This window comes from Lampetra planeri, unplaced genomic scaffold (genome assembly GCF_965212315.1).
Source record: "Lampetra planeri unplaced genomic scaffold, kcLamPlan1.2.h2 scaffold_977, whole genome shotgun sequence".
Taxonomy (NCBI): domain Eukaryota; kingdom Metazoa; phylum Chordata; class Hyperoartia; order Petromyzontiformes; family Petromyzontidae; genus Lampetra; species Lampetra planeri.
Window position 1 is genome coordinate 24,502 of NW_027615799.1, and position 10,685 is coordinate 35,186.

Genomic DNA, 10,685 nt, shown 5'->3' on the forward strand with positions numbered 1-10,685 from the left:
ATAAATATCACAATGGTATTTTTACAATATTGTACAACAAACGAAAGTAGTACATCAGAAAAAGATGGAACAACGCATCTCACAGTTCTACTTCTACTGTGTCCTCGTCATCGCTGGTTTGGAGGACCGATCCTCTTCTAACAGGAGGTTCAACCAGCACAGGACATGAAGGAGCCTCTGTCGTCTTCTCCTGATAGCTGAGGAATGACATGATGAGACAAGAATGAGTGAGGTGAAGAAGTGATCTTTAAGATGAATCACACTGTGAAGGTGAGGAATCCGTCCTCCACACCTGGGACTGAAGCACGACCTCTGGATTTTACTGACTTTGGCATCAACAGCGCTGATTGCGGGGAGTTTGCTCCCTGAAAGGCAAAGAGATGTAAAGGTGCTTAAAACATCACTCATTCTGTGATGATGTCAGTGCAGTACCTTCCAGTTTGTGCTTGACCAAAGGAGAGCGACTGGGCTTCTTGTCAGAGCTGACCTGGGACACGGCATCCTCGCCTTCAGCTACACACAGTAGTGATGTGCGATAGTAGACGAGCGGCTGCCAGCTCTCCTCCCTGAGGTCTACGATGTGCTCTGCAGTGTGCTTCTGCAAGTAGGAGAACCTGAAAAGCCAGAAACGCGTTTAGAATGTTTAAAAACAAGTTCACAGCTGTGTAGTTTCTGCTCCATGCGGCGCCTACACTGTTTTCTTGTCAGGTTTGAGCAGTTTGCTGGAGAACTCTCCAAGTATGGTCAGGTAGGAGAGGTAGACAGGTGTCGGGGTTTCTGGTGTCTGGACAAACTCTTGGAACACGAATTCTATGCCGTTCCTGCATATCAACACAGAAACTTTAGGCCCAAAATCCCACTAAGAGGAATTTCAGATCCCAGGAGGTTCACTGACCTGTGAATCATTACGATACACTCACGAAACTTGATAAGGTCCCCGAACGTGAGGGCGAACCGCCTGGCCAGCTCCTTGATGCTTGTGAAGGTCTGGACATGTGAGCGAGGCGTCCCTCCACTCCCCTGCTCCCGTTTAAGGCGCACAAACAGCTGGAGACAGGGGGAGACGTCAACATCAACATGTTATGAGGCTGAAGTTTGTGTGTGTGTGTGTGTGTGTGTGTGTGTGTGTGTGTGCTATCACACACCTGCTGCAAGCAGAGCACCAGCGGTCGGGTGCTCTCGATCTTATCGATCTGTCTGGTTCTGTACATCGTCTCCTTGATGATGTCTCCGAAGTCACTGTAGTACTGAGGACAGGACGACAGTGAAATGGCACGTGAGTGATGGTGGTTGTTCTACACTGATCAGTGTGTCTGTGTTGAAACCATAGACGCTAGGGTCAGAAGGTCAGGTCAGAAGTCCCGCCCCCCTCAGGGACACAGAGACCTACACGGAAAGTGTGATGCAATTTTCATTATTGTCAGAAGTTCTCATTTAACTGAGAAAAGAAGGGTTTTAAGGGGTGACACGGTGGTCCAGTGGTTAGCACTGTTGTCACACAGTCGGAGGGATTCCTGGTCTGGGATCTTTCTGTGTGGCGTTTGCATGCTCTCTGTGTCTATGTGTTCTCTGCATGTTTTCTACACAAATCCAATCTATGTGTTTCACAATTTTATTTTCAATTGAGTTTGTTTTTTTTTTCGCCAAGATTTTGTTCCTGAATGAATTATAATGATGTTAATAGATGTTTGAAGGACTTTAAAAGGAGTTGATGCTGCTGAAAGTTAAAACACAGGTCTACATTTGAGACAGGTCATTCAACATTTGGAGAAGTCCTCAAAAAGGCATTAAAAGTAACTATTAACATGAGTTTAATAAATTTAACTAGTTACACTACTATCCCAGTTGAAACAGGGTAACTTCTCATTGTAGCCAGAAACTTTCCCAGCACTGGATCTCTGTACTGAGACTGATTCCAATATGGCCGCCCATGCACACATCTTCCATCTTTATATGATGCAGACTGTGGTTTAAACACGATAAATGAACTCCATAAATGTCCTGTTTGTGTACTCCATGTCTACGTCACATTTGATGAAGTTAGCTTAGTGCAATGAGTGGAAACGAGGAGGAACACCTCACTTCTTTCAGTCCAAAAGTCATGAAATCCATTCTCCTCTCACCGCTAAAACTCTCAAAACACAGTGCAGGCAAGTGTGCAGTTTGCTACGTTTAAGTCTCAAGCTTCATATTGAAAGGACTGATATGACTTCCTGAGGTACCTTTATGTAGAACATAAAGATCTCAGCTGCCATGCTCATCTCCAGCACGCCGTGTACCACTAGTTTGCAGTACGCCGCCAGCAGAGTTCTCCGCCTGTGAAGGTCCTCCAGCTTCTCCACCTCAGGGGTTTCACTGACTGAGTTGAAGCGAGTGGTTGGAAGTGGTCGGGAGAGGGAAAAGGGATGGGGTGGGGGGTGGGGGAGGGGTGGTGCAGAAGAAGATGAAGAGCGATCAATCATGAGAATCAATGAGAATTGAGAACAAAGTCAATGCCGGAAAATGCTCTAGCTAGTTTCGGGACAATGGCTTTAGCAGGTGGAAATCAAAGATAACATAAGAGCAGAGTTATGGTTGTGACACCATGTGGCTTCAATCTTTCACAGGGCTAATAAAACGGGCTCCGAGGTGAGCCAGAGGTAATGGGATTTTCTCACGGAAAGAGATTGCCCCGTTTTCATATTTTAACTCGGTGCCCCTGCCCTCCGAGTGATCTCTGATCCAGCAGCTAATAGAAAACACAGTCTATAAAACACAAGTGTTACCAGGCAAATCCAATAAAACAATAGCTTTTTATTACATGTTAAAAAAACAATAATCCCATATTGTATTTGTTTGAACATTTAAGAGATTCCCACGGGGGCAGTTATTGGATTCTCTGGACTCGCCCATATTTGGATGCAATAAGACTGTAAAAGTCGACGCTATTGTGAAGATAATATGTGTTTTCATTACAGTAAGCTGACGAGGAACTCGTAGGTTTTACAGCAAAACTTCCAACATGCCAAACTTTGAAACATACTACGTTCATGTCCAACTGCAATGTGACTTCTTTCGGAACTGAGAGACAATCGTGAAAACGCGACTTCCTTCGTAGACAGCAGCTCCGCAGCCAATTTCCTCCAGTATGAAGTTGTGCATTTACCACTTGCATGTTATTAACACAGCACATTGCTCCACTGAATCAGTGCTTCCCCTCAGAGAGTTGACTTGCAGCAAGCTCAAGCTGCACTTCAATGGAGTAAGAGTGCCACCTAGTGGATGTCACATTCACTGCCAGGGCAGCTGTGTAAACAACCCCCCCAAATGGGGACATTTACGTCAAGATTCATTTAGTACCGCCACAGTGCAGTCATGGTGCTTTTCCACGACACAGTTCCAGTAAGTTTTTGTCACCGATAGGTGAGAGAACAGAGACAGAGCAGACATGATCTCTGATGTACTGATTCTCTGTGGATGGAGTTACGCACTGAACGTGAAACCTGAGCGATTGTCAGTGGTTTAAATCAGATCAATGACAAACTCTAGATCAGTTAAACATGTTGAGAAATGTTAAAATCCGAGTTCACCTCATTCAGTGATAAAATGTCAAGCTTTCCATGGAGAGTCTGGCGCAATTCAGGGAGCACCAGTGAAGTGTGAGTGGGGTAACTGGGGTGTGTGTCTCTGTACCACTGACGTGCGGTCAGGGGAGGCATCATGACAAAAAAAGAAAAAAGAAAGTGTACATAAATAAATATTTATATTTTCCACTGATCTGTGTTAAAATGCATTTGCACATTACTACTACTACGACTACACATTTGTAACATTTTATTGAGTAGAAATTGAGTAGAAATTGCACAGTTTTTCCGATCCAATCCAGGGCAGAGACCCTGGGTGAGGCAGGGGCGAACTGTGCCTCACGTCTGGCTGCATGATCCAATACAAACTGGGTTGCATGTCGCGTGCCCGTCTCTGTTCCTCAGCATATCGCCAATATGAACTTTACAGAAATATCCGTGATACACCATGACTTTCTGCAGTCTGTGTAATGTCTTTTATGTATGTGTGAGAGAACTATTCCTGCTGATTGCACAATAAAGTGCAGAGAGAAGTCAGCAGGTGAGGCAGGCAGTACTCTGACTCAACTCAAGGGGGCAGTGCTTTCTTGCTGCAGCGCTGGCTTCAACAGAGGCAATCCAGAGTCGGATGAATAGTGAAATAAGATGCTTTTTTCAGCTCTTACAATCGTAAATCTGACTCTTGAGGAGGTCAGTGGCTCACCATCCATGAACCTCACCGCACGTCACTGCTCTGTACCCACCACATTTCAACACTAACTGATGAATCTTTGTGCTGCATGACGGCAGATAATAAGAATAAAACAAATCTCAGATCTGCAAGATGGTCTAAAGATTCAGGCTGAGGTCTCACTCCTGCTGGTGCTGTCACATTCTGGGCCAACAAAGACGTTCGAGCATACGAAGGTCAACAGCGCCATCTGCAGCTTGGGGCTGGGTGTGTAGCGCAATGGACCATACGAGGTGGGATCCCACACGTGCAGCTGGTAGGAATGAGCCGTCAGGACGTCACAGACACCGACAAAAGCCTGAGACAGAGTCGGACGTAAGAAAGGCTGGGAGGAAACATGAATGGTGCTAATAACCTGTGACGCCTGTCTGACCTGCTGCCGCACACTGTGGTCAGAATGAGACAGACAGCGCTGACTCCTCTCACTGAACAGACACAGCTGGAACCTCTGGGCCTCGGCCTTGTCCTGAAACATGACACAAACAGCAGCGTTCAGTTCTGTTCACCGATCTGTGTATATGTACTGATGTATGTTCACACAAATGAACAGGCAGGATGAAGATGCCCACATCTGTAGTGCATTGTAAATAGTATATAGAGTATACACTGTAATTATTATATTTTTAATTTTATTCTACCTTATTTTATTCTATATTATTTTTATTTTTGTGTGCAGTGTTTATACCTCATAGTTTTTTAACTCTTAGTATTTCTGTTCCTTATACCAAGACACGTTCTTGGTATAAGGAACAGAAATACTGTAATAATAATAATAATAATAATAATAATAATAATAATAATAATAATAATAATAATAATAATAATAATAATAATAACTGAATAAAACTGAAAACACCAAAAAAAGTTAAGGTTGAAACTGAAACACCAAAAAGCCAAAGTAAAACAAATCAAATTACAAATATCTCACCCTGGAGGTCAGAGTTGCACCACTGGTGTTGAGAGACCAGAAAATGGAGAAGCACAAACATTGTAAAACTTCCACCAGCACCTTTGGAAATCAACAGAACAACAGAGAATGACTGCGGAACAATTCAGACAGAAAAACTGAATTATTGCTGAGAGATAAAAATACTAACGGCGGCTTAACGACAGCCACAAGCGCTTTGATTTTAATTTTGATGTGTGTGTCTATCACACCCAGATGTGACCAATCACATCGGGCAATGTGCTCTTCAGGTTATGAGCTATGATTCAAATTAACAGCTCGTTTTCAGGCCTCTGTACAGCTTCTCTGTGTGTGTGTGTGTGTGTTTCTATCAGGTGTGTAAGAGCTGGGTGACATCCAAAACATATAGGGCACGTGTTCCCCGAGGACCAGGGTTGGGAAACACTGGACAGAGACATCAGATAGGACATGTCTTCATGGTAACGGTGGTATTTTCCCCATGTTTGCACTCTCTTCCTCGACTGCACAGAAATTCCTTCACACGTCTTTACCTCGTCAACACTAAATATATAAATGAGTAAAAGGAAAAACGGACAGAAACATGCTCTTTAAAAAAAGACGGCATTCACTGCCCACAGAGGCAGCGTGAGCCAGGTGTGGCGGTACCTGTGGTGGGGCTCTGCCCTGGCTTCTCTCCGCTGGCAGGAGAGGCGACAGCAGCTCGAACAGATTCCAGCGGGACAGGTCATGGCAGCTACCATAGCACAGAGACAAACAGGCGTGGTCAGGAGAAAGAAAATCATCACCTCCATGTTGAACTGCAGTCCAACATACTTATGGAAGGCTCGGAGCCTCTTCAGTACGGCGACAATTTGTCCTGTTTTCTCCTCGTCAGCAGAAAATGAGTCATCCTGTGAGAGAACAGAGATTGTGACATCTTGTGGCGCCAATGCCTGTTTTCCTCTGACACTAAGTCACCAAGAGAATCCAGTTTCAGTCTTGATAAAAATCTGTCAGACATTTGTGACATATTCTCACACCAGATACGAAGCTCACTCCTTGAAGAGTGACGACAACCCAACAACTTTGCACTAACAGTGTACAGTGGCGCCCTCTACAGAGTAAACTCTGCAATCTGATGCTTATTCCAGTGCTTATTATCAATGTATGATATTATTATTAGTGCTTATTATCAAACTCATTTTAACAGTTCTCATACCAACATTTTAAGTACATTAAAGTAAATTTTACATTTTTAAACATTTTTCTAAATTCATCTAATTCATCGGATGTTTTCACTTCCTTTTCTAGGATATTGCACAAAGCAACTCATTTGATTTTGAAAGCATACTTCTTTACGTTTTGTTCTAGTTTTAACTTTTGTAAACATAAAAGTTCCTCTCAGTTCATATTGACTCTCTCTGATCAGAAACAATTTCTGGACACAATCTGGATTGATTATTCATTTTATACATTAGTTGAGCCATTATGAAGTCTACTAATTCTTTAAATTTAAGAGAATCATCTGTTAGTAGGTTCATGTTGCACACGTCTGGTATGTATACATAGGATTTGTAATTGTTTTTTTATGTGCTTCCCCATTGTTATCAGACAGACACATGGGGGTCAGTTAAACTCTACAGCTCATCGTGTTGATGCTTGAACAGAGCTTGAGATGTACGATTATTTGGTAATTTGTGTAAAAAGACTCTCTATTCTTTTGATGAGCATGGTGTCCACTCACCCTGAGTGAATCCTGCAGCATTGCTGTCAGTTCGTCCACCCAGCATTGGACCATAGCGTCTCTGGCTGCACGAGCAACCGAGCTCAAAGTCATGTCCTCCTCACACAGTCTGAGGTACGTGCATGCAGCTGCCTCCAGCACGCCAGGGTCAGCATGGACATCCAGAAGCGCCCTCATCTCTGCCAGCAGGCTGGATGCCACCTGGGGAGAGAGACGTGATTCAAGCCTGCTCATTTAATGTAAACACCTCCGAAATGATTCTAGAAGGGGGGGCGTTTTCCTTGTTTCATTTAGTCAAGAAACAGGCATTCACACCTGTTCGCTTTCCGCCACTGGGCTTTCAGGGAGGAAGTACTGAGGGATCTTCATCAGTGAGGCGACAATGTCGGAGCTACCTGAGAACTGGAGTCGCACAGACAGCGCAGATGTGAATCCACACAAGTACTGTACATCAACAGATATTTTTATTATTATTATCACAATCATGTGTGACGCTAATACCTTGGACAACAGATTGGGAAGCACCAATATGAGATGTTCAGTGAACTTAGTACAGTCTTCAGCCTGAGCTTTCCTCTCTCTGGCGTTCGTCACCTGGAAAGGGGAAGAGACGCACTGAGTATGTTTCCAAGAAGAGATTTGTGGATCTGCTGTCATACGTCAACTAGATAATTGAACATGACTACTGTCCTTGTCCCCGTACACGGAAGGGGAATCCATTTATTGTCCAAACAATGTGACTCCACCCGATGTAGTTTGTCAGTGAAGGGCTTCTTTGAGTTAATTTATCACATCACAGATAGAATTTAATAAGCTTCTATCTCATCTAATCTAATTCCACTCTTGTTGAAATTCTCTGTTGTTACCACAGACTGTGTTAAAACCTGCTGGCTCCTTCCAGGTTACTGACGGAGCACTGACGTAGGTTTGGGACCAACCTACTGCAAGAGCAGCTAAACTGTCTCAATGAAATGGTACTAAATCCTATTTCTCAAAGTTTAGCACAACATGTTTGCACATTTATTTAACGGCAAGTTCACACCATCACGATTCTACTGACCTGTGAAAGGAACATTTGTTGAACAGACTCTACTGTCCCATTGACACTGACTGTGTGTCCTTCTCTGGTCAGCTGACCAGCTGCTCCTGACATCGCCAAAAAGCTACAGTAGGCTTAAGCTGTTGCAGCTCCAAAAATGGAATGGTTTGCTGCTGCACAATTGCTAAGCCTTGTATATCCTTAATATCTTGTTGAGCAGCACTGGGGTCTTTCTGAGTGGAGTTTGCATGCTTCTCTCCAGGTTCTCCGGCTTCCTCCCACCTCCAAAATCATTCTAAGGTCAATAGGTCACTCTAATTTGCCCGTAGGTGTGAATGTGAATGTTAGTCTGTCTTTAATGTGGCCCTGCGACTCTTCCCAGGTGTACCCTGCTGTTCACCCACTGATAGCTCAGATCTGTTCCCCGCACAGCCGCGATCCGTAACCGGAGCAAGCAGGAGAAGATGAATGAATGAATGAAGGAAATGGATTGGATTGGATCTAAGACAAATTGTGTCACTGTCATTGTGTGTTCTTGTGTCACTCACAGATGAGAGTCTCTAATCTTATTCCCTGATTCCCTGACACTCCACCAACCTTCTTTGCTCCGCTCCTCCCAGCCAGTGTGGGTCCCTCTGAGGCCTGACGCACCGACGCCAGCACAATCTCCACGAGCACCGCTTGTTCTACCTGAGTGAGACCTTCAAACAAACACACAAGAAATAAATAGATATATATTTCCTGCCAACTTCACTGCACACACATGCACACACCTGGAGTCTGACCTCGACCCTGTGAGGGCGGCTCCTGCAGCAGTAGAGACGTGAGTGTGGTCCAGTCCTTCAGCAGAGCTCCACCACAGTCCCAGAGACTGTCCACTAGATACACCACATGCTTGTGCAGCTGCAGGTACACAGACGTATTACCACCATGACGACGATGACCAGTAAACATACAACAGGGCAGACTGATTGTGTATCAGAGTATAAAAGCGTATTTCACCCCTGAGTCCTGGTAGAACTGCAGCAGAGCCTTCAGTCTGACAAGTGTTTGCTGTTTGTGAGCCTCTTCCTCATTGGCTCCATCCTGATCACCAGGAGAAGTCCTGAGAAGCCTGAGGGAGGCCAATGAATAATACTGGAACAAGAATTAACTAGTATTTGGCCTTACCTTGAGAAAAGCAGCTCCCCCGCGACGACTGCAAGAGGGCGCTGTGAGGAATAAACAAACGGGAAGAGTTGCTGGTAATCGTCTGGACTGAGCACATCATCCGATGTTCTGAAGAGTTGGAGAGAACTGAATGACAATGAAGCATAAACACGATAAACACGGACAGTAGCACCAAACAGGCTGTCGGCTCACTTGGAGATGAGCAGCAGCAGTTTCAAGGTCTGAACTGCGACTTCATGATCCTTATCAAGGGTCATGGAGATGATCCGATCCTGGAACGCAAACAGGAAGTCACACATGAACACACATAAGTTTGGCTTGATATGCCTAAATGTCTACGTTATACTGATGAAATAAAAAAGGCTGCAACATCACAATTGTAAAGTAGAGCACCACTAGTCCTCGAGACCTTTACAACATTAACTTCGTTTGTGATGGCACAGAGGAAAATGTTCTAGTGGGATCTCCACACCGTCCGTCCACTTATGCTGCATTCACATGCAGGGAAATCAGGGAAACAGCAGGCTGCAAACCGGACGTCATTTCAGTGGCCGAGATAAAGTCGGTCAAACACCGACAGGGCCAGCAGAGGTAACCGTTAACCACAACGGCAGACAGCATTACTGTTCAAAGTTAAAATATTTTAACTTGTACCGCCTACCCCCACGGAATTCACTACTAGATGTGAGGTGGTTTCATTTTGTGATGCAACAATTTTAATTTTACACACAATAAATATGAAATCGCCATAGAAACATGTAACATGGGTCCCTTTTTGCTGTAGTGCGGCTCCGTCAGACTGTCTGTTTTTCTGTTCCCACCAGCAGCTTTTCTGCTTATTGCGAGTGAGATTTTATGGCCAGAAATTAGACATTTTAAATAGAAATAAGACATAATTCTTGGTAAGATTTTGATACGATTTTGACTTGTACGTTTTTGCAAGTAAGCTAGTCCCTGGAACAAGAGGATAATGAGGCTGTGAGTATAGAATGTTTTAACACGTCTGCTGAAATTGTACCGAATAAATCTTCTAACACTGACATCTGATGGCTGGTGTTCTGTGCGGTCCATGGATGCAGCTTTGAGGGAACGAGTTACCTTGAAGCGGCTGGTGAACAGGTCTAGTTTAGGCAGGAGTAGAGGATCTCCATATAAGCTCTGAAGGCTTAACACACACTTGAGACGTACATCTGGTATCTGGAGGATGATGCATACGTCAGCACAAAGATACACACACTGTCCATTTTATGAGGTACAAGCCAGCAGATGTAACCTTATATTTATTATCCAGGTTGTAGTGGATGCAGTGGACTTGCTGGGTAAAATAATGCTAGAGGACGTTTCACCACTCATACCAGAAGCTTCAGTAACAGTCAACTGAAGAAGCTGAGCAGTGACAAGCTACCAGAATAATAAACACAATGTAACGTTCCCACGGTGTCTTTGAAAGGCAGAAGGAATGGACGGGACATTGTTCTGGATCATATACACGTGTACCTCATAAAGTGGCTGAAATGTGAATGTCTGGTTAC

At 44.2% G+C, this 10,685-nt stretch overlaps 1 protein-coding gene across 1 annotated transcript; it reads right to left on the reverse strand.

Annotated features, from left to right (window-relative positions):
- Window positions 1-400: 400 nt before the first annotated feature.
- On the reverse strand, window positions 401-10,350 carry LOC144742303 (cohesin subunit SA-2-like; the record flags this gene model as incomplete). Its single annotated transcript, XM_078624773.1, has 19 exons — window positions 401-614; window positions 693-821; window positions 896-1,047; window positions 1,146-1,247; window positions 2,223-2,359; window positions 4,417-4,591; window positions 4,667-4,759; window positions 5,222-5,302; window positions 5,867-5,954; window positions 6,035-6,111; window positions 6,945-7,145; window positions 7,260-7,346; window positions 7,446-7,538; window positions 8,581-8,684; window positions 8,769-8,886; window positions 8,986-9,097; window positions 9,154-9,261; window positions 9,346-9,425; window positions 10,252-10,350. Coding segments are annotated over 19 exons (2,250 nt in total), but the record flags the coding sequence as incomplete, so codon positions are not given.
- Window positions 10,351-10,685: the final 335 nt, after the last annotated feature.